Source organism: Copidosoma floridanum, unplaced genomic scaffold (assembly GCF_036245765.1).
Source record: "Copidosoma floridanum isolate Cflo_tuat_1 unplaced genomic scaffold, Cflo_Japanese_pri ptg000007l, whole genome shotgun sequence".
In the NCBI taxonomy this organism is placed as follows: domain Eukaryota; kingdom Metazoa; phylum Arthropoda; class Insecta; order Hymenoptera; family Encyrtidae; genus Copidosoma; species Copidosoma floridanum.
In genome coordinates this window covers 5341197-5365791 of record NW_028321884.1, presented here as the reverse complement: position 1 = coordinate 5365791, position 24595 = coordinate 5341197, and the positions used below count along the sequence as shown (strand labels likewise).

Sequence of the window (24595 nt, the reverse complement as noted above, 5' to 3'; positions counted from 1 at the left end):
ACAATAATAAAACAACTTTGATATTTTAAAAGGAAAACGGAGATTGTTTATCCTCCAATATTATACGTTGAGATTTTTATTAATATTTATTCAGAGTAATCATTTCTTTATTGGAAATTTTATTTTAAATTATTTTGGAAACTTTATTTCACAGAAACTCGTATAACGTACGACGCCTGACTTAACAATGTTATTTATAATTTTAGCTGTAGGTATAAGTACACAAACGTGTCTCTGTTGTGTCCAAGCGCGCGATATGCCCAATTTATATTTATCTACCTACTGGATAAGAGCAGATGCTTGTATTTTCGACTCTATCGAACTCGACTCTCGTTGAATCTTTTATTGGAAACTATGTTGTGTATTTATAGAAATTCCTACTGATATCGTAAATATCTTAAATGTAACACTAAAACCCCGAAGGAAATATACATATATGTGTTTGTGATTCACAAGACAATCGATAAATCAGCGATTCTCCAGCAAAAAGTTGGAGAATAAAAAAAAACACATCACCTCGAATCATTTGATTCACGGACCAACGTACAAGATAACGAAACGAGGCGTGCGTCATCTCTCGATTTTTTTATCATGTTTATACTCCCCCAGTACTATCTACAGGTATACATTTCACTGGGTGCGTAAGAGGTACATATTATACAGTAGTGGTATACGTAGTCGTTACGTAAGACCCAAACGTTCCTAACCCGTGCATGTTTGAGGTATTTTTTTATTTCCCACAGATCGCCCGCCAAATTTGTTTATTGCCCCCCCCCCCCTTTGCCCGACAGAGCCCGTTATCACCAGCAATATCTTTTGCGTAACTGCGGTTAAACGCGCGAAACGGCATACTCGGCAAACATGCGTTTCAAGCATATATAACTACCTACCTTATACCTCCGCGTTCTCATTTTTGACGAAATTTATTTTCCGCCATTACACGTTATATTGGCCCACCAGCCTCGGGTTGCATAAATTATAAATTATTTTTCGTCGATTCGCCGGAGATTTCGAGCACACGCTGTATCGTTTCGCAAGACCCCGTCGGGAGATAATGCATCTGTATACGGGACACGCGCAGCTCGGGCTTCACGAGTGATCGATCGATTTTTACATCCGATTATACGCCCCCCCCCCTGACCCCAACGCATGTTAATGTAATCAATCAATCTGCTCTTTTCTCTCTAATTCGCGATGTCTTGGCCGAGACGAACAAAACGAAGAGAAAAGAAAAAGAGAGAGAACAACCAAACAATACCCTCGTTCGCTCTGGTGTCTATGCCCATGTGAAATTTCACAATGCGATGACCACAGCGAGGGAGATCGGTAACAAAACAGCATATAGCTTGGGCGTCGTGACTTGAAACTTGCGCAGCGGATCGTTAAACTCTTTGTTGTTGTGTGTGTCCATGTGCATATGTACATGTACAATGTGTATACGTGTTGCAGAGCCTTGCAAAATTATCATCGTCAGTCAAAGAACATTGCGAGGAGGGGGAAGGGGAAAAGGGGGAAAAAATAGTCAGCCACGAAGATGTGCTCGATGCGCACGGGTAAGGAAAAAAAAAAAAGGATAGTAAGGGGGAGGCTGTGGGTTTTGTTATTACCATTTGTCCTTTTTTTTCTAGAACAGAATCCAACTATCGGCCAGTGTATAGTAGTACGAGGATCCCTTGCAATCCACGGAGGTATAATTTCAATGAAAAACTCGCGGAGCGCATAATGTTGTTGCGAGCACGGGATGTTACATCAGGTTTATCGTGTGGTATTACAATTTAGTTTTTTTTCTTTAAATTTATCCATTTATGTGTACATGTTTGGCTTGAAACAAAATAGTTGTGATGGTAGTGTTGTAGACACATCTGTACCCCTCCAATAGGAGCTCGAAATAAGGTAAAGAGATATATATTACCTAGTAGCAAAGACTCGATTGAATAATTTCAAATTCAATGGCCCCGTTAAACGATTTCCATGCCTCGTCCGACTATTCCTAAATTTCAAGATCAGAGAATTTGTAATAACGACGTATACGCCTTCAATTCCTTGCGGGTCGAATGATAAATCTCTTAGTCGGGCGTAAGGTATAACTAGAATTACGTAAAGAGAAGCGGCGCGTCTGATCGGTAACGTATACCCAGTGGCTCCGCGAAGGTCAGAGAGTATCCTATATATGTACATTATGTATCTTTCGAACGGATGCTCTCGGACGCGCGCATTGTACTTCTATCTCGTGGTAAACAAGCCGCTCTCTCCTCCTCCCCGCCTTCACGTTGAAGGAAGTTAAAGAGGAGGAGGAGGAGAAGATCAAGAGAGACAGAGAGAGAGAAAGAGTTACATAAGGTTGATTGCGGTCGAAGGGCCCAGCGACCACGTGTTGCAATGTATGTGTGCCATGCGGGAGAGAGTATACACTACTCCCTATCGGCGCTGATGCACGACGGTGGTATATAGGGGCTTCGTGATCGATGGACTTCTCTGACTAATTCTTCGCACCCGCGACGGACGGCTTAGCTCTTCTTCTTCCTCTTTTTTTTCCGTCCAACTCCCAAGGCTCACTGGCAGGCGTGTGTGTCATTCTCGGGATGCGTGTTCTGTTTTCTTTCCTCCTCCTCCTTTTTTTTTTTCTCCATCCATGCTCCTCTTCTTACATTCTCCCTCTCTCTTGTAGACGTCGGATCGACTTGGCTGGGTTTCAGAGATTCAGTGCGGGCTGTCGATTAGCTGGTTCATCAAGGCTGCCAAGATAATATATATATATATACGTGGCTCATGTTTACTTGACAAGTGTACGTTACACATACTTATACTCTTGTGGTCTCGATTATTGGGAATTTCACGTGAAATTCTTTTCTTACGCGTATACCAATCAATATGGGTGATCCGTACTTACTTTGCATATACCGATGCTTCATACACACGCGTAGTCAGAAGGGGATAATGTAATACATAGGACTTACACTTATTTTAAAGCTTCTTTTCCTCGATGAGATAACTTGCAAGTTGTACCGCAGCATATACACGTAAACAAATGTATATAGTATATCGAGTGATGCTATCTTTTCTGCAATTTGCAGGAACACGGGACCCATCGAGGATCTTGTGTGTGTGTGTATAGCATTATCGAGCGATCGCCTCGACGACTGTAGGACGTGTGGAGGACGACGGTAGAATTGATATGTCGCGCGCGCGCGCCCGATTATCGTCGCTTGCGTAATAAAGTGATTATTTCGCCCCGGCGGTGCCTTCGATCCGATCGATTTCTCAAGCCGATTTTCTCCTGTTTTTCGCTTTTTCTCCTCGTCTCGTGTGCCTGTCCGTGTGTGGATTTTCATACAGTCGTTATAGCTTTTTTACAAGCTTTACTTCTTCCACGGGAAACGTACACGAAACATTCCACGGGAAAATTACGGTGTGGGGTAATCAGTGTCGAGATTCTAAGATCTTTTTTTTACAGGTAGACCTCCACCTTGCACATCCAAGTCTTTGGGAAAAAATCGTAAACGTGAAACTCCCAAAGATCATCTACAATTTAAAAAAACGTTTGGGGGCTGCAACTGGAGATTTTGTGTAGATTGAACGTGTACAGCTCGTTATGAAAGCTCGAGTGGGGATTGAGTGCGTAAATTTGCATGCTGATGCGCATGTGCATAATGTATCACACGCGAATTGATCAATTTCGCCGGGCAAACTTTACAAAATGTAATCCCTCGGTTATTTTAACATCGATGTATCCGCGATGATATTACACACTCTTTGGGGGCCTTTTTGGTCCATTTTTCTTTTCTTTCTTATTCGTTGCGTAATCTTGATCTACACGTATGCGCTTCTCTTTAAATTTTTTCCACATAAGTATAAACATTATGCACACCAAGATGCATATCTTAAAGCTGTAAATGAGTTGCCGAAGAAATAAAATAAACCGTCTAATCAAATTATTTTTCATACTTTGCCAGATGCCGAGAGAAATTCAAGTTTACATCTCATTAACGCGATAGCCTATAATACGCGAGTACGTATTACAGACCTGTAGTTATAGCGATAAAATTTATTAACGATAGTTCGAATGAATTTGCCGAATGACGCAATTATAGCCCGATAGAGAGTCAAACGAATGGTATACGAGAGCCAGATATGACGTACAGCTAATTTGTACGATTACGCATCACCATCGTGCTCCGATCGAAAAGAGAAAAAAAAAATAGGTCCACCTTATGCGTTTTAACGATTTTTTTTTTTTTTGTTCAATGTGCTTTGGAATATGCTAAATAAAAGCCCTTGCACCGAGAACCTCCGGATGATCCCCAAGCCCAGCGAGAAAGCTCCTCGCAACAGCATAACCACGACAAGAATGGCCCTTGTCTTCCTCCCGCCAAGGAATGCACCCTCCTTGGCTGCATCTACGCGTATATTTATACGTTCGCACGCGTGTGTATGTACGAGGGGAGATAGCGTGGACAAGCCGCTGTCAATCGTCGGTTCAGGCGTGAAATTTCACGTGCCCTCCTCCTCCCCCGCGTACACCAGAGCCCACCCCCCAAAAGAATTTGCGGCTCGCGCGCCGCTGTACGTAAGATAGCCGCTCGGACGCTTCATAAACACGTCGATGATATCGGCGGCACTATACCTGTACACGCGTGTGTGCGGAGTTGTATCGCAAGAGAGCCTGGATTGGCGGTTGTTGCTACTATATGCGCACTTGGGGAGGGAAAAATTTACGCTTCGATTGTTGATGTAAGCGCCCGATTAGGGTATGTGCAGCCGTGTGGTGTAGCTCGAAATTTATTAAGTGATGGTCTTTTGTTGGATAATGGCGGGTTGTTGTGAAACTTTTTTTTTTTTTGTTTTTTTTTAGCCTTAAAGACGTGTCGACGCAACTTTACGCGGCACGCAACGCACTGATGGATATGGTTTATTTTTGCGTCCACGGCGTTAATTTATCTTTTTTTTCTTGTTTTTTTTTTTTTTTTTTAGAAACGAGGCCGACAGGTCGAAAAGTCTTGCTCTAAAAGTCATCATCTATTTTTGGCTAATCGCTCCGATGTATATATACATATACACGCGTTGTTTAGACATATAATATACTGTATGTTGAAAACATTTTTCTAACGTGACCTCATCCGTATAACATGCGGACTGTGGGGAAATGAAATTCTTTCTTCTTTTTAATTATGGTCGTTGATTACTTGCTGCCACAGCCTACTATTTAATCTTGATCTGTCGCGGGCGCGAGACTTGTTATTAAAAATAGATTTCAATTTGTTCATTGAATTACACTGTCGCCGCGAGTGGAAAAACAAAGCATACACAGTGTGATAAAGCAAACAGTTTTTTTTTTTTTTTCCTTCTCTCCCATCGCAATACAATGGCCCATAATAAACGAGGAAATAATGGTACACCTTAATTGACACTAGTATTTGCTTTAAATGGAACGTGTGATCTTGCAACCCGAGAATCAACGTGATTATTGAGAAAGGGTTGGATTACGCAAACTCCCGAGTATAATATGTTTGTTTAACTCACGTGGCAACTTTTTAATCCTGCGTGAACCACATAATAGATTATAAATCGATGATATCGCAGTCACAGTTACCATTTTTTCTTCTTCTTCCAAGCTTATACATTTTCTTGTGATTGTGACATTAAAATTACATTTATTTTATTGCTCATTTACTTATCGATTGCATCAGCCATTGAATAATGCATTGTTTTTCTTATCGGCTTTCGATCATCTCACGCGTAAAGCAATACGTAATACATACAAATACCGACCATAATAAACGCTTTGTTCTAATTAGAGTCAATTGTTGCATCTCATACTTTAGAGTAGACAAAAAAAAAAAAAAAAAGAAGCTCTCGTTTCAACAATCAACGATAAAGTGCTTTTATTGAGCTGTTGGTAAATATTTAATTACCACAAGTGACATCACAGACAGAGAAGCAGGCCAATTCTCGTAATTCAAACGAGCCGATTACGACGCTTTCGTCGCACCATACATATAGCACTCGAGCGCAACGACTAGAGCGTAAATTTCTAAAATTAACGCGAATATTGTAATTCAACCGCGAGGGAATGTTGTTCCCTCGAGGATGTGTATAAAATAGTGTACGTGTGTTATTTTTATCAATAATCATAAGGACAGCCAATTGAATTTAATTTGCCATTTGTACATGTACATGCGCAGTAAAGTGCAAAAAACGACGCTTGAAATGTTGCTCCGATCGAAAATGGACGCGTGTAGTTAGATACGCGGCGCAAAAACAAATATTTCCCAATAATGCGTAAATCACATTAGCGTTATTCAATTAAGCTAAACTAGCTGAGCCTTAGAGAGAGTGTGGGTACGTATATGCGATTAAATACACGAGCTTGGCCGTCTAACCTGTTTTTGAACTATTTTTCTCTCTCTCTCTCTCTCATCTTAGGGCACACCGAGACGATTACGACGACGGCAATCTTATTAATCAATAATCCATAAAATTATCCAAACTACTCAAATTCCACTCGTTATTGATATCCCTATTAACGTTTGGGACAAGTCAGTTCCTGGCGACGATTGGAAAACTAACCTACTTGCTCTCGTTTTTTTTTTTTTTTTTTTTTTTCCCAAGTCGCAACAAAAAAGTTGAAAATCGAGGCGAGAAAAGAGCGTAAATGCGTTGCTGTTAATTATAACCCTCCTCCTCCCCCTGAGGACAGAGGCTTCTTTTGGCTGCTCTCACTGTCCGTCCTAACGTTACCGAGCCCTTTTCGAGTGCGGCACGTACATAAATTACCCCCGCAATGTCGCGAGGGGCTGCCACGAAGATCAAAGTCTTTCGGGGCAATTGAAGCCGAGGGGCTTCTTGTTTCTCTTATTTGGGCAAAACGTGCGGGCTCTTTGTTTCTCGACTGCACATTGCAAGGGGTTGCGGGGCCCTGTAAGCTTTTACACGGTTCGAAAGAATGTGGTTATAAGAAGCATAGGTGAGCCGAATTATAAATGACCTTAATGTTCTTCGTTGAAATTTTTCCTCCAACGAGGGACGATGATGGAAAAAATGTAAGTGGTTGGGGGCAAAATCGTCATTTACATGGCCAAGTTTCACTCGACCAACCGAGATGCCGAGGAACTTTTACGTATGGTGTATTAAATACTTAACTTCGCCGCGAATGGCTCCGAGGAAAGGGGATGAGTAATAGCGTCCATTTGTTATTCCCAGTAGATTGAAACTCTTTTTTTCTTTTCTATTTTCCCAAGAGCCCCTTGGCCTCTCCGATTAATAATCATAAGTGCCACGCATGAAAATGATAATTTACCATAGACAAAACCTATAAATTTTGAGGAAGAAGAAAAAAAAAAAAGTGTGTGTAATCCATGGCGTGTTTCAGATGAGCGACAGCTGATGCCGAAAATGCGCCAGCTCGCCAGGCACTGCTGAGGAGAATGGAGGCGTACAGTAGTTGCGGCCCGGCGCGACTCCCGGTGCTGCCGGACGACGCAGCCCGTCATCGCCAGATGCAGATCATCGACGGCAGAGCAAACGGCCAAAGGTCCGTGGACCCGTACAGGGAGCTCGAGCTCTACCTCGCCAGGGTTAACGTGAGTACATTTATACTCCATTTGCATGAAGGAAATCAACAACAGCAACAACCACGTTTTACAGAGATTTTAGTCGCGAATGATTTTATGACGATTCGTTGCGGAACGTGTACAGCTCGTTAGTCGAAGCGGACGAAGAGAAATCGATGTAATTTACCGTACAAGTGCATTATAGAGTTGCGCGAGGCCTTTTTTCTCTTTGCAAAAGGTAAAAAAACCAACACCCTCGAAACCTTTCAACTTTTGCATCGAAATTGGAAAAAACTCTGGTTGGAATTCCGACTTGCAAAAAAATGACAATCATATATATAGTTGAAACGCGAAAAAACGGCTCTTTAGCTGCTAATCGGCCGTAAATTACCTCCAAGAGACCGCAACCAGCGAAAAAAGAAAAAAGGAAAGATATGAGGCGCAAACAGGGAGGAGGGGGCCGGTGCACGTAATTTTTCATTACCACTCGGCGAATCGTTTATTCCTCGCCGCGGTATCGTCCCGCGGGCGCGAGTACATAAGAGAAAAGCACAGGGTGGTGAGTGTGCAAAGGAACAGAAATGATTCATGAAGTGTGATATTATTCTCTAGGCTCCTGTCGTAAGTGTGTACGTACATGTATGTATGTAGCGCCGCACGCGAGTGGGGGTCACGCGAGTCGCTCGATTGGGGGCCCCGATAAGGAGGAGCAGCAGCAGTTCTCCTCTCCGCACAATTAGCTTGTAACGGTATGGTATACGCGTATGTATATATACATATAACGATGCGGTAGTGCGGCTGGATAAACTGTTATAGCCGCAAAGTGAGGTCCCCCTTTTGCACGGCTATTATTATACATATAATATACGTATATATATACATGTGTGCCCGTGATGCAGGCAAGCAAGCAATATATTCTGTCGCGGCTTTTGGTTAAGTGAAATCCTGCGAGGCTGCTGCATGTATACATGTGTAGGTCCTCTCTTTCCACGACTAACTTAATACTTGTAGCATTGAAGCTCTATTGGCAATTTTGTGGCATGTGCCACATGGCTGGTGCTCTCTTCCTCCTCTTCTGGTGGGTATATAAATGCAGTCACAACAGTTAGGATCATCATCATCGTGGTCGTGAATGTGTTTGAGATTTTTCGGCTGCTGCGCCAATTATACGCGTGATCCATTGTTTCAGGGGTTGAGGAGGGAAAAGGGGGCCATTGTTCGGATGGGAACAATGGCCCTCTTCCGGAAAATCCCGTGCGAAATTGATTGCGAGATTTTTGATACGCTTAAAAATCAAAGGGTATTCTCGGTTGGGCAACCTATCCCGCAGCGTGTCTTTTAGACGAAAGTAAATAAGTAAACGCGGGATAAAAGTTCGCGAACAATATGCGGACGGATGTACTTTTCCTTATACTCGCGAGCCTTGTATTGTGCACGTATCGAGATCACGCGTTTCCTTGTTTTTTTTTTTTTTTACTACTCCATGGTCATTTTATTTTCGTATTAATTGCAAACCCTCCGTATTAATTTCCTAATTATGATAATGATGTGCATCCAAGAAAAAAATACACCATACGTTGTTCACAAAATAAAGTTTGTGTTAAATTATTCGAATTCCATGTCTAGCAAAAAAAAAAAAATATATATTGCAAAGCTATTTAAAAACGCAATAACCCCTGATATTATGTATCCATACATATATACATACACGTACACACAAAATCAATTTGTTTCTCAAAAAATAAATATCGCTTAATAATATTTATGTCAGACAACTTACAAGCCCTTCAAGTTTTTTGCGTTTGTTGGGGATTTTTAACATGTTGATATGAAAAACAATGTTGAAGATTTATTTGGGGAAAATAGAGCACACTCGTGCATTCATCGAGAGTTTGGAAAAAAAGCCCGTTGGGGCCATTTTTTTGGCAATTGGGTGCCCAACGCCATTTTTCCTACCAAGGGCGCAGTAAACGTCTACATTAAAAGAACGGAAAGAAGCGGACAAATAAAAACAAAAAATGGCCAAAACAGTAGCTGTTGTCCAACCCCAATTTTCAACAATCATAGCACCTATACGCATCGACAAAGAGACTCATATTGTGTACACAAATAAGCCCTATTCAACTCACCCACTACCGTTATTCCTTGCATGGTGATGGGAAAAAAAAGGGCAACCCGGCTAATGAGTGTGTATAATGTAAAAGGCTCGAGTCATAAGCCACACGTCGGAGTCGGTGTACCCGTGTACTTATAAATACGTATCGGGAGTACGCTGTATGGCAAAGTAAGACAACGTGATCGGTAGGTAGGCATACATATACGCCACGAAGGGAAAAGGTGTTTTATATGGCTCTTGTGTATTTTTTTCCTCTTTTTCTTCTTCTTCTATAAAAGCTTCTCTCTCACTCCAGGACGATGAAGCTGATTAGTGTCACACGAGCCGACGTGCGGAGTAGCTTTTAACGCGAGGACTCGAAAAATCGCGATCTGGCTTAACCACGCGGCTTTTCGATCTTTCCACGCGGAGTAATCGAGACGTCCTTGCGAGTCGCGTTTATTGTATACATCCTTTAGAAATTTAAACGCACATAGTTTAATTGCTATGAATTTTTCCTTTTTTTTCCCAACAATTCAGAATTATTAAAATATTTACACATTCTATTCAGAACTACTCATTTTTTGTACAAGAGGCAAATTATCTGACTGTGATGAATAATGTGATCAATAAATTGGAAATTGTGTTTCAGCAGGACTAAATATATTAAAAGAACTTTGGTGGGACCATTTAATAGGTCATGGGATCCTACCTGGCCCCCATAATAACATATATTATTAGTTATGCAGTTCCTATTTCTCCTCTTCATGCGAGTACACGTGCATTAGCTTATTGCGTTTTATACAGACATAGATGATACGTACACTCAGTAGAAAGATATTATTGGACTAGCCTAAGCTCAATGTCGCCGTTATTCAGATCTTATGGATAAACAGAAGAATATCAAATGAAAGTTAATTCAACGTTTTAATATTGCGTGATAGTAAGTCCCACGATCCCCAATAGTTAACTAAAACACAGATAAGATTGTATAATTTTTATTGCTTTAATAATCATTTATTTACAAGTATGTACTTTTAAGTAAAATTTTCATTTCCAAAATGCAATAAATATCAAACAAACGCTAAGAATAAATAGCCCAGGGATTATTTTGAACGATGAGTTGCAAGCATCGGTGTCGCAGCAATGTTCGGAGGTTACTATGAATGATTCGACTTCCTTGAAGACTTTCTTACACTCTACTCCAGGTACACATAGACCTATTACATAATATGCATTATTATCATTGTCGTTAAGATCTGAAATAAGTTTTAAAAATGTGTTTATTCACGGCTGTAAGGTAAATAACGTATAATAGTAGATGAATATTCTTTACTCACACCCCTCTGAAGTTCTACAAATCCACGGCGACTTATTTGAAAAATTGGAACTAAGACGAAGATCGAATGTCTTGTTAAAATTTTTATAGTTTTCAACATTACACTCTACAAGTAACGATTCATCTAAAGCGTTCTTGTACTGAATCTTGCTGCCACAACTTAGAAATTGATAACATTTCAATCCAAAAACTGTAAAAATAATTAATGATTTGAAGAATAGTTATCTAGACGGTAATCTGAATTTTTGGCATCTGATTATTTTAATCTTTTCACCGTTTATTACATTTTGCTTGAGGGTGCAAAGGACTTGCTTAGCAACTCAAGTCCAATGTAACTGATACGCATAAGCTATCTAACGCACTAAAAGTATCTCACGTACATACAGCTTTTATAGCTTTTATAAAGATTGACATTCTTTTTTTGGCCTCTCGTGACAAAATTTGCAATTTAGTTAGTGAAATAAGTGAAAGTAGTACTCTTACCTTCATTTGTGGGCCACAAAAGTGTTAGGATGAACACTGGAATGCTCCAACGAAAAAACATGTCGGCACTGATACGATGTCGAGGTGTTGCTTTTTCACAAATTCGTGAAACAATGGACACACCCAACGACTCGACTTGGGCTTTTATAATGAACAGACGTTAAGTGGACGTGTGTCTCTATTCGCAGCAGTGGCCAATAAGATTCGGTTACAACGGAATTGAAAACACTTTTTTAATGTTACTGGTGTTGCTGCCATTGTCTCATGATGGACTGTTTTGTCTTGATAGGCCACGTCGTAGCTCATCGTTTACGCTACACATATTTCAATAAATGCTTCCTTATCTTTAGATTTCTCGTGAAAAGGTTGCACCATCATTGGAAATACGTTTATCGAATTTTGGTCTATATACCTCTAACGATGTGTATTTTATCACAAACTATGTGCCATTAGTAAAAATACCTTAAATGGTATATTAACATTTTTTTTTTTTTTTTTACAAATAAATTTCCATTTTATTAAAAATTCAAATCTGGCGTTCTATAAGCGATAGATTATTAGAACTCAAGAGAATTCTTGACATATTATTTTTAACTAGTAATAATCATGTCTGATCTTGTCAATTAAGCATCCAATGATGGTAAGTTTGATAGTAAGCTTTCCGTCAAAATTGTGCAGAAAAAGTGATCAAATGGCTCTTGTATATTTTTTTCCTATTATTCTTCTCAAAACTTTTCTCTCACCCCAGAACAACGAAGCTGAGGAGTAATTGAGATGTCGCTGCGAGTCACGTTTGTTCCATACATCCTTTGAAAATTTAAATGCACAGTACCACGTGACTTTACTCGTTCACCGATTCATTTATCAATGAGGAAACAATTACAATCCACGTATTAATTATCAAAATGACATCTGGTCTTTTAGAGAAATACAATTTAAAAGCAAAACTGTAGTTTACCCGAAACTAATAACACACATTCGATAGGCCGCTCTCATATCGTTTCGTAACACCGAGAGAGGTGGTACTCTCGAAACTCATTAATGATAAAACCCCCGCGATGATGGTGAGAAAAAAAAAAAAAAAAAAAAAAAAAAAAAAAAAAAAGAAATCGTCAGAATAGCAAGTACTCGAGTAATAGAAGTAAAGGGGGAGTAAAAAAAAGTAAGTGCACCTCGACTCTACATGGCAGCTTAGATAACAATACCAGTCCCCATTTCTCCTCTTCCCGTGCGAGCACACGCGCACATCAGCCCACCGCGTATGTGTACACGTACACGAGCTCCACACATTTGAATTCAAGTAAGACCGCATACCGTCTACGGTCGTTCCACTGACTTGGCCGCTGCTCCTGCCGCAACTTCCCCGTGTACACCCCGCGCCTGCAAGGCACCAGCTACCGCTCCATAGGCACACACACGTACAGGTATAGCATCATGGACGACCTGGAATTTTCTCACTCACCCGTCCGTATATATACGTTACACGTACAAATGCAGCCCAAGCCTATATATACTGTAGGTTCAGCTGTTGCAGAGAGTATGACTGGCTCCCTGTCGGAGGTGCTCTTTTCGATCCGGATGAATGACGGCTGTCGGGTTTTTCTTTTTCCCCGCCTTCCTTGGCTGCCAGCTCGATCGAGGTGCTTAGAGAGCCATACAGCGTACTCCCGATACGTATTTATAAGTACACGGGTACACCGACTCCGACGTGTGGCTTATGACTCGAGCCTTTTACATTATACACACTCATTAGCCGGGTTGCCCTTTTTTTTCCCATCACCATGCAAGGAATAACGGTAGTGGGTGAGTTGAATAGGGCTTATTTGTGTACACAATATGAGTCTCTTTGTCGATGCGTATAGGTGCGATGATTGTTGAAAATTGGGGTTGGACAACAGCTACTGTTTTGGCCATTTTTTTGTTTTTATTCGTCCGCTTCGGTGACAAAGTTCCAAATTACACGTTTCTACATCTTGGAGCGTTTTTTCATCATATTTGGACGTTTACTGCGCCCTTGGTAGGAAAAATGGCATTGGGCACCCAATTGCCAAAAAAATGGCCCCAACGTCGACGATGCTTACGTTGTCCTTGATGGTGAGGATAACATTGTCTTGTACGAAATAAATTGGAATTGGCCTCCCTAATTTTTATCTATCCTCTGTACTATGTCCCTGCTCCCTTGAAAGTGCAAATTGAAAAATGGCCACCGACTACTTCACTCCCGCATTGTCAGAGACGAGTGTGTATACACACGGGGTGATCGACCTTCCCCCTATCTCTCGGCTCCGTCCTGCACGCGCATGGTTTATTTATATGACAGTTTCCTCTTTTGCTTAGACATCAGAATTAACTGCGGCGAGTGCATCCATCTGGTCTCATTCCTCGAATTCCCCCCTCTTTGCGCAACAATTGCACGCGCACGATCGCACGAAACGCATGTCTCTCTCTAAAACGCGTCAGTCGGCGTGTATCGGCTACAAATACAAACAATAAATTATCTCCGATCGAACGGAAAGAGTCCCAAGCCCCTCCCCGTGCGATCATTCGCAGCTGCACGGATGTGATAACGCGATAGTATATACAACGAACCAACCGGAGGAGAGCAAACGAATCGCAATAGAGAGCAAAAGTTTGCTCGAGAACGCAAGATAGAGATCGCGCGTATCTTTTTCGCTGTTTGGTTCTCTGTGGGTCATCGTCGACCGCTCGATCTTCCTCCCCCCGCAAAATATTGTCCCAACTCCAGACGTGCTCCCGCTCGCTTTTTTTCTTCTTTCCCGTCCGCTCCCACGATATAATTTACACGCCTAATGTACGGGACACGTGAGATTTTTCTAAACTGATTGGCGGCTTTTTTTTCTCCCTCTCTCTTTCTTTGGCTGTCTGATATTTATTTGGGTACAGTTGGCCCTCGATGTGTGGTCTGACCATCTCGAACGCTGGCTCTTTTTAAATTACGGGTTTGCGTGATTATGCGCGTGTCTCTAAGGTGATGGATGGCGCGGAACTGTAATACAAATTTCTCTTGTGGAATCAACAAAATTATTACTTTCCCATCACATACCATGGCTGGTGTGGTTAGTTTAGTGATATGGGGAATAAACGGAGCTGAGATTAAAAAGCATAAAGTAAAATGTACGTGAGAAAAAAAATATAATAATAATGTCAAAGATTGAAAGTATAACTGCTGCATCGCTTCGTAAACAAAAGCTCGTGCAAAATCCAAAACATCTTCACTTCACAATCGCCGCAGTTTAAAGTACAACCAGCGCGTCAGCAGCAGAGAAAAGACGAGGATAACGACAAAAGCGAGGCGAAAAGAAAAGAAGGAAGAGCAAGAGAGAGAGAGAGAGAGTTTGTGTAAGTTTTCTTCGCGTGCAATGGAGCTGGGCCAAGGTTTTCGGGCGCTTCCGACAAACTGCATCTGTCTCTTTGCTGCTGTTGATGTTGACGTTCCCAAGGGTCCCCGGAAAAGTAATTATGCGAGTGTCAGTACAGCATGTGCCGACAAAAAGTAATGACAACTGCATCCGAGGTCTAGCTCTATGTTCTATAATAGTACATGAGTTATTGGCAAAAAAAAAAAAAAAAAAAAAAAAAAAAAATATACCGATCGAGCCAATGACGTGATTCTTGGTGAGCTGGAAATTTCATTTATATTCATTAAAAGCTACTCTCGATTTGCGACTCGAATCGATGGAAGCGCGTAACTCAAACGCGAGCGAGTATTTCGGGAAGGGTAAATAAAGAAGACGCGCAAGGCCGGCCTGCTCGCGGCAAATTGAAACCGTAAATTGACGAGAACACACCCCCTCGGTGCGGGAATTAATAATTTCCCACTCGCGCATTGAAATTCCAATCGAGATGAGTTTTTCTTTGTTTTTTGCAATTTTTACCATTAAACGGCGCTAATTGTCTTATTCATCATTCAACCGGGCGCCAAATGAAAAGAAAAAAAAAAAAAAAAAAAAAAAATCGCGTCAACCCCCACGTGGTTGAAGAAAACAGGGAGCCGTACGCCAAGGAGGAGAAGCTGCAGGTAGGAATTTCTATTAGTCATCTGTCAAAGTCAGCGGCGCCGCTTTGAGTTATGAAGGTCGAGCTGCCGATTCGAGTTTTGTTTATTTCTCGTTCATGTATGCATAAATATATAGAGCACCGCGCCCATATGCACGTCGTTGTACTTCAGGATGCAAACGTGTGTATAGCAGGTTTGGCTCTTCGCCACGGGTGTAACGAAATTGGGATAGGTTGGAGATAAATGGACGGAGCAAGTGCTGTCTCTTTTTTTTTTTTTTTTTTTTTTCATACGTTCGTACGAGCTTGAACGTCTTTTGCATCTCGAGGAGTAAAACTATTTTGCTACCACTTTCAGGTTCGTATGTATCGTGGATGGTATAAAGAGTGATTTTGGGACATTTTTTGTTCCGTAACAAATTGAGAATCGAAAGATTTTGTCTATTAACAGAAGATAGAATTTTCAAAAAACCATAGTGTTATTGTAAAAATAAAACTTACCAAGTATGATATTTCACTAAGGTGAGTGTCTTCCCGAAGAAAAGTAAAAATTACAAGTGATGCGCTGATCAAGACATTTTTAGTTGATGACTTCACAAAACTTTTTCTAAAGTTCTTAACCAAAGACTTTCAACTTATCGTGTTTAGTCGGAAATCACAATTTTTCTTACAAAAGACACCCATTCGAAATCTGAATCGTGCAAATAATGCCTGCAAAGGCGCATCAAGATTAACGAGCTCTAGTCAATCAGAGCAGCCATTGCATACAAAAGACCTTACATGCACTCGATACGATCGTCATAACGAAACACCGAACGCGAGGATGATAAATCGGCGGCCAAAAATGCCTCCTCTCGATACCCGTCGACGCGTGCAACGGCGATGAAAAATCCCCCGCAACCAAGAGATCGCTATCTGCTTGCTCGACTTTGCGCGTGGAAAAAAAAAAAAAAAAAAAAATCAAGTGCTCCGTTGAGCGGCTCGCTTTTTATAATCATCGGCTCCCTTCCTGGATGCCCTGCGTAGTATTTCGCTCGCGATCCCCGCCGATACCGGTGTCGCATGTGTGTACGCCCGTGCGAATGTAATCGATGGGTCGACTGCTGCGCTGCGGAGATGTATATACGTGAATTACGGCCGTCGATTGAGCGCGTGGATAAAATAAATTTGCTTTTCAAATTTTCGAGCCTGTTATTTTTCGGGGGTTCGGGGTATATGGTCTCGCTGGTATTCCGGAAAACAATTATTGTTGATCTTAACGCCATGTGAGAGCACTCGTTTTGCGGTACTATAACGGAATCATCCTTGGTTTGCTGAAAAAACAAAATTGGATTTTTTTTCATCCGTCTACGATTATATTTGGATATTTCTCCGAGGCACCTTGCGAAAATTTATCGAGAAAAAAAAACCTCAACTACTCTTACGTCAATTACCACTGACGTCCACTTGTGATCCGTTATAAAGCCGCGACCTCTCGAGGTGAGGGGGATTTTGCAGCTGCAGGTTGCGATTTCTGATCTGGGGCTCTTTTTGCCTCGTACCCGAGATACGAATCTCCGATTTATCGCTGTGTACGTACATATTATATACATGAAAAACGAGTAAAGTACATACACGTCGTTGGGTCAGCACAAGAGGCGTCTTTTAAAAAATAAATATTATAAAGTGGCTTTTAAAGTTTCAATCTAGTGGATCATCATTGGAAATACGTTTATCGAATTTTGGTCTACTTATACCTCTATAATGATATGTATTTCATCACAAACTATGTGCCATTGGTAAAAACTCCTTGAAATATACATAACAATTTTTCCTTTCTCAAAAATACATTTTTATTTTAATAAGAATAAAATACAATAAATTATTAGAATTCAGGAGAATTTTCAACGTATTTTCTCTACTTTCAACGTCTGGTTATATTGTCTCATTATTTAAAGATGGTAAGTTTGTTTATGCTCCAAACGGCTGCCAGAATTTTTTTTTTTTTTTTTCAATTATTATACCTAAATTGCCTCTAAATTTTGTATTCACTGCTTGATATAACATAAGGGTATTGGACATGGGATGAAAGGTTTGTCAATGTACTTGGAAATCCCTTGAAAAATAAATAGAAGAAAACCCCCGGTCAAACTATCATTTTCTTGATCGCCGCGGTAGTTATAATCTGATTAGTTGGGACAGGAAAGAGAAAAAAGAGCAGCGCTAATCGCTCCCCGTGCCATCGCAACTCATATACCTCGTGAGAAACGCCCTCAAGCCCTAAACGCTCGGATAAGCTCGTACGTATATGCTTCGGAGCTCTTAAGCTGAATATTAATTGTTCCTTGGGAATAATTTATGACGTCCATCGTCCTGGTCGTCGATCTGCCGGAGGGCAATCGAAAATTTACCTCCCCCCCCACCCTTCCATGTACACGTGTGCAGCAAAAGGGAGATGAAGTCGCGCTCGCGAGCAATTAAGACGGGCTGCTGGAGTATACGGCATATCAACCCCGAGAGGATAATATTTGCGCTTCATCGACTTGTGAAGACGAGGATTTTTTTTGGGATACGATGTGGTTGGCTCTCCTTCTATGCCTAATCCTCTCAGGGGCTCGAGCAGTGATATGTACTAAGCTTCTGTGGGAGCGATCTGAGACGATCTAAAGGATCCCTTCTCCCTTTCTCTCCTTGTTTCGTCTTCGAGCTGGCAGGAGCTAAGCAACGAGAAACGAGATGAGGGCAGGGATCGAATTTTGTTTTTCCTACCTTTTTTTTGTATTTTCTTCAATGTCCAAGATTGGGAAATAACGCAAAGGTCTTGTTCAGTCGAGCTTCGGTGTCTACTTGTTCGTTCTTTTTCTTCTTAATGTGTGAGAAACAGATATTATTTCATTCGAAAACTTTGAAAACTATTCACTCGGTGACTACACAGTATATACACGCATTACCGACTACAACTATTTCACTTAGTTTGGATAAATATGGTGGGATATTGAAATTGAAAATGTTTTTTTTTTTTACGTTTTCGTTAAAATAATTTAAAAATTACATATTGATGGTTTTTTTTATAAATGTACACACCTCGGATGATGACACCGAACGACTTTAGTAAAATTTCTATTGTGGCTAATACTCGTTATGTTATCGGAGATGTAATGCCTAATGGAAACATGTAAGATTGTTTTAAATTAGTTATCCTAATAGTAATGCTACACGATTTTTTTAAAAATATACCTATAATATTAAAAATCAAAGATACGTCATAAAAAGTTAAACAGCATTGCCGTTTAAATCATCAGTCTCAATTAAAACTTTTGTTATGTACCATAATTCACTTAACTTCAGTTGTTACGTTATTAGCCATATTCAGCACAGAAAATAGAAAAAAGTCAATGAAAACAACATTAAAATACTTGGAATGTAACAGCTCTATTTTCAATTTTACCATCCAGCACAATTTTCTAGTTTAATATTCCATCAGCTACTCGTTCGGCAAATAAAGATGTGAAAACCCAACATCCCAAATTTCATTCGACTAAATACCTCATACATGTGCGCACGTGCGTGTCTCTCAAGTGCACGCGACGTGTAATGCCGGTGTGTGAAAAGAAGAAATTAAGAGCAGAAACACCCTCGGGGTCATTGCATATATGAGACATCATATGTGCACATGCGTGGTCAGATGATTATCAGAACGGAACCAAGAGCGAGCAAACACGGAGCAGGCGCCTCCTCGTGTGTACACATTATAGGCCTACACATGTATGATGTTTTTTTTTTTTTCTTTTTTTTCATCCGTGAGTTTCAACTGCCCCTGAAGGCAAAATTTTCTCATTTCATACTCGCGAGCTCTAATCTGCTTCCAGAGTGCGCACACGTTAGGATTACGGTTATTTTTTTTTTCGCGTCGAGGTACGGCAACGGCATAATGATTCGCAGCTGACGAGCGTGATGGGGCAGTTCCCGAAGCGAAAAGGCGTGAAAGGGAAAGAAGCAAAGCATCCATACCTCAATTACCAGCCTGCCAACTTAGACAGGATAAGACTTCATTTCAAAGCTCCGCAAAAAAAAAAAAAAAAAAAAAAAAGAAAGTAAAATCCTCCGGGGGTAGATATATTGCTGGAAAGAGCTCCTATAATCTTCAAAGTTTCATCCGTTGTCACGTGGTTATTTCAGCAGGTAGTCAAAGAAAAGTCGTACATCGTTGGCGCCAACCACATAACAAAATACCATCACCGTCCACACGCAAAACTCTATGGCTCTCATAGAGTCAATCAGTCGCTCCGCGCTTGTGTGTACACAGATAATCGAACGCTTATACACATATACACGCCCGTAACAAGGCGATTCAAACGAACGTGGATGATGAATAAACATTACACGATGAGCTCCCAAGTCAAAGTCACCCCCCCCCCCATGGGGTACACACACGCCAGAAGCACTTTATCAAGCTACAACTCGGGATCAAATTAAAATCAAATTCCATTCGTCTTCCACGCCACCCTCATTACGCATATTCATTCACTCTTGCCTTCGTGCGCGAAATGCCCAGCCTCCCCCCCCCCTCGCTTGCATACGTATATACACGAGGGAAACCCTATATGCCCCAGCGCTCCCCTACAAACACAATGCCTTACATTTCAACCTCTCGTGCCCACCACCATCCTCGTGCTCTTTCTTTTGCCTGATGCACTTCTCTGATGCGTATGCGCGGCTTGTGTCTGAGGGAGTACCTTGTACGTATGCTGCCCCGCAAAGGGTATACATACGGGTATACGAGACGACCGTACGTCGACGAAGAAGACAACGCGACAGGCTCAGCCGGATGTCATTCCGTATTCCGTGGCATTCTTCCACTCTCTTCTTCTTCTTCTCCTCTAAGCTATATATTCTCTCGGTTTGCATCCGCAAGGGAGATCTTATCGTGTATGTATATACGTGGATGCGGGAGGGCGAGCGAGTAAAAGGGATAACAGAAAGGGACAACGCCCGCGTCACGGACAATGTTAATATGCGTGCGGTGTACATATACCACACACACACACACGTCAGCTGATTTAATTCATTGTGTACGTACCATATCGTCCCATATACGGCGATGGGGATGGAGAGGTATATGGACGCTCGTTAACCTAATGCCGGTCCACGTGTGCATAAATATACATCTCCCGGCTTCTGCTCTTTGCGTACGTCCTTTTGTTGACTGGCGCTTTGACGTTTTTTTCCTTTCTTACGTCTACGGAGATATCCTTGGCGCTTCTCTTTGGGAAAATTACCTATACTTACACCATGTACGATATACTTGCTGTGTACTTGCATTGTTGCTTTATTTAGGACACAGTTCTTATACGGAGGGGTTATTGTCGTGGAAACATTTGGGTGTCGATTTGTTTCAAAGGAGACGCGTTTTAAGATGCAGAACTCGTGCACGTAGAGACAATGTAGATACCGTCACGCGTAGTACCCGAGAGGGTGTCATCCTCGGAAGGCTGGAGGAGTATCATTTTTTATGTCTGGTACTCATTGGTGTGCGTGAGTGATACAAAGAGTAACTATGATCTCGCACGGTTTCCTTTCTCCATGGAATCGTCAGTAATTCATATTCTACGAATGTATATATGATTGCTACGAGTCACTGTTGTTACGTGGAAAAAATCTCATTTTCCAGTTTTTCTTATAAAATGACGTGCGTGATTTTTTAAAAATTATTTGTCTTTTGTTTGCTCGCTCATGCACGGAGTACGTATTATTTTGTGCCATTATCCTACGTGATAATTTTAGACAAATGTGAGGTTTATTTTACTTCTTCTCTGAATGTACCACCTAAAAATTAACACAACTTTTTCCAGAAACACGTGTTTGCATCAAAGAGAAAGGATCAATTTAAGAAACTTTGGATGATTCACAGATTTAGTTTCTTTTGGAGCACAATACTAGAGATTTTTCAGGGGGATTGTCAATACAAGTTTGAGTTTCAACTCAACAACTAAAACCATTAATTAAAGTTCGGATTCGACACATTGAGGATTAAATTTTTCGTTGATAATCGCTTGTATCTCTGATTATCAGAGGATTTACAAAATCAAGAACGTGAAAAAAAAAAAAAAAAATATCCTCACTAAACTGGAATTACTGTAATTTTTCAGGCAAAACTCACCGTATAGAGTAACGTTGGTCAACGTATCATCTTCGATTCGACATATTATCTTGTAAACTAGTTGATTGTTTTCAAAATGATGAACACTACTGCTATGAAAATGATCATTTTTCACATTACGCTAAAAACGTCTATACCTTGACATACTTGAGCGTAAAGCGCGAAGCTGGTAAGGTTGTAATTTTTTATAGTTACACCAAATTTAAAAATTCCATTGCCAACCGAGAGCTTCGAAGTTACGATGTTTCACTATAATCCACTCTTGAATGTCATTCTTCGCATAACACCTGCATGCATCCACGTCCGTCCACCTTATGGATATATTACTTAAAAGCACGCTCGGCTCGTTAACAGCTAAAGTAGCTAACCAACGACCAGCAGCATTGGCCTCCACTCGCCACAACTACACGCAAGTATACCCGCAACGAAATGCAATTCGGTGCATATATATACGCGCGACTAAGCTTTTTCGCTCGAATGAAAACGATAATCGCGAAACGTGATTCATGCGTTAGGCTATCCACGTATATCTTTCGTTCGAGCTTATTCTTACGTATACAGCTGGTGTAATGTGTATCATGCTTAGTAGGGTATACACATACATACATACGTGTGTTGTGTGCTTTTTCCGCCATACGGCCTTGACCACGTCAGTATTGTACTTAGTCGTGGTCGTCGTGGTATAGGTATTGTACCAACGACCGAATGCCTGTGTGCCGTACAGCTCTCGTTTCGATGGCAAACACGAGCGACTATTTTCTGCGCCACGTATAAGCAATTAGCCATTATATCGTAACCCATACAATGTGTACTTGCATAATACGCTTTCTTACATAAATATGTGTGTACCCAATATTGGTGGAGTGCGTGCGTGGTTTTTAAAATCAATCGGGGGGGCGATCCTTGGATCAAAGTCAACATGTGTGTCGACCGGTACAACTACAGGGGGATATTTTCCGTAGCCGGCTGGTGCATTACCGCACGGACTGCGCTCGAGGCCAATCTTATTAGGTATGGTTAAGTACACGAGCGCTTGTGCAAACTATAGGCGTTTTCAATCGGGAGCTATAAGTTTGACGGACGGGCGGACGCTGATCCCGTTTGCACAAGGGAAGGGGAGCACAGCGTTGATGCGGGATTGGCTTTTACGGACACTTTGGCGCGATCGACGCTTCGACGCGTTTTTGCTTCGGTAAAAGATGTACGTGTCTCTTGAATGTTCAGCACGCAATTTTCATATCCCACGTGAATCTATTGGCACTCGGTCGTGTTGTTTCGATGGGCAGATGGTGAAAATTTCATCGAGTCCCATACCGATTTATTGTATCATCTTCGATGCGCGCCCTCCTCAGCGTAACGATACCTTGGTCCCATATGTATATATTTCCTGCAACAAAACGTGGGTAACCTAAGATGCGAGCGGTGAAATATAACTCAATCTATTCACCTGGACTGTTGAAAGACGCCCCACACGGGGCAAGCTGTCCCACCCAGAGCTGGAAAATCCAGCTGTTTTATCCTCTCATCGGTTAATCACGCCACACTGTACAATTTGAGCTCCCATTGTACGGTTTTCCTCGCCCTTCGAGGAATTTTAAATCTAACAAACAGCTGTTCAAGTACCACATGGATGATAATATAACTATATTATATATCTGGTGTATATCGGTGTAATCTATCAAACTTAAATATATATATAAGCTTCCTCCCCACATGGGCGTGTACAAATATCATGTGCACACGTGTACATATAATTATATATGCGCTTTCTCCCCCAAGGATCCGTTTTCCCTCTTAATTACGAATCATGCAAGGGATCGCATGCGTCGGTACATTTTTTGGCAATGTCATTAATTTTTTTTTTTTTTTTCACCCTTTATCTGGATACAAAGTGCTCATGAGTACGAGATAATACGTATACAAAGAAGAACACGTGCGAATGGAAACCAAGACTATACTTAGCAAGGAGTGAGCGTGTGGGTGGCCGCAAGCAAAAAAGGGTCTGCGCCGAACGGAGCACGCACAGTATGTATAGGTATATTGATGTAGAGAGAGTTCACAGCTCGGGCGCGTGCCTAGCACATCCGGCTGGGTGTGTCGAATGGCTTTTGCTCGCCAACGCCACCACCTCGACGTCCCGTTGGCTCCTTTATTCTTCCTCTTCTTCTTTTTCTTCTTTTGTCACCCGCAACGCGGATGATAATAATGCATGGGTATGCCTGTATGTGGCTGCCGAGGATCCCTTTTCGAGGTGGGTCCCTTTTGTTGGGAAGTTGGTGTATGGAAAGTAAAAATTATGACATTCGAGGGTATCGTCTCACCCTTTTTTTTTTTTTTTTTTTTTTTTTTTGTTGGAAACAAATATTTCCGTCCAATTGGATACCGATGCAAACAAATTCTTCACTATTTACAAATGTGTAAAATAGTTCTCTTTTTTTTTTTTTTCATAAATATTATAACAGGGTGGGGCGTCCGGAGCGAGCGATGCCATTAATTCCATTTGGTCGTTTAATTCCATTTAGCGGAGACATGGAGGGCTGCACGCGAGTACCCGTATATACATACAATGTCGTCATCGGAGCTTTATCGCTTACCGATAGGGTACACGCGATGTTCCCTCGCGTCGTTGCTCTCATCGGGTGAGTGTAAGCGTACGAAATGGTTTTCCCTCGCGTGATGAACGATAATAATTGCACTTCTGCGAAGCAACAAAGAAAATGATGGAGAAGAAAAAAAAAAAAAGGGAGTCGCCCGCGTAACTCAAATTCGAGAGGAGTCTCGTGGAGAACGCGAAAACGGTTGAGGGAGAATCCGCTGGTGCACGCAGGAGCCAGGGAAGAGGACGATTACGAGCTTTCGGACGACAAAGACTTGCAAAGTCAGCTTACCCCGTGAATTTACATTGCATCAGCATTGCAAATTGTTGCCACTGCCGTTTGTTGTTGCGAGTGAGTGCTTGGTAGGGTAAAAGT

General features: G+C 41.4%; 1 protein-coding gene across 1 annotated transcript in view; it reads left to right on the top strand.

Moving 5' to 3' along the window:
- Positions 1-24595, top strand: part of cv-c (RhoGTPase activating protein) — a 269141-nt gene that overhangs the window by 24489 nt on the left and 220057 nt on the right. Inside the window, exon 2 of the mRNA XM_089588870.1 lies at positions 7370-7580. Within this exon, the coding sequence (XP_089444996.1) occupies positions 7425-7580 (156 nt within the window). The 5' untranslated portion in view covers positions 7370-7424. The remainder of the gene's footprint in view (positions 1-7369; positions 7581-24595) is intronic.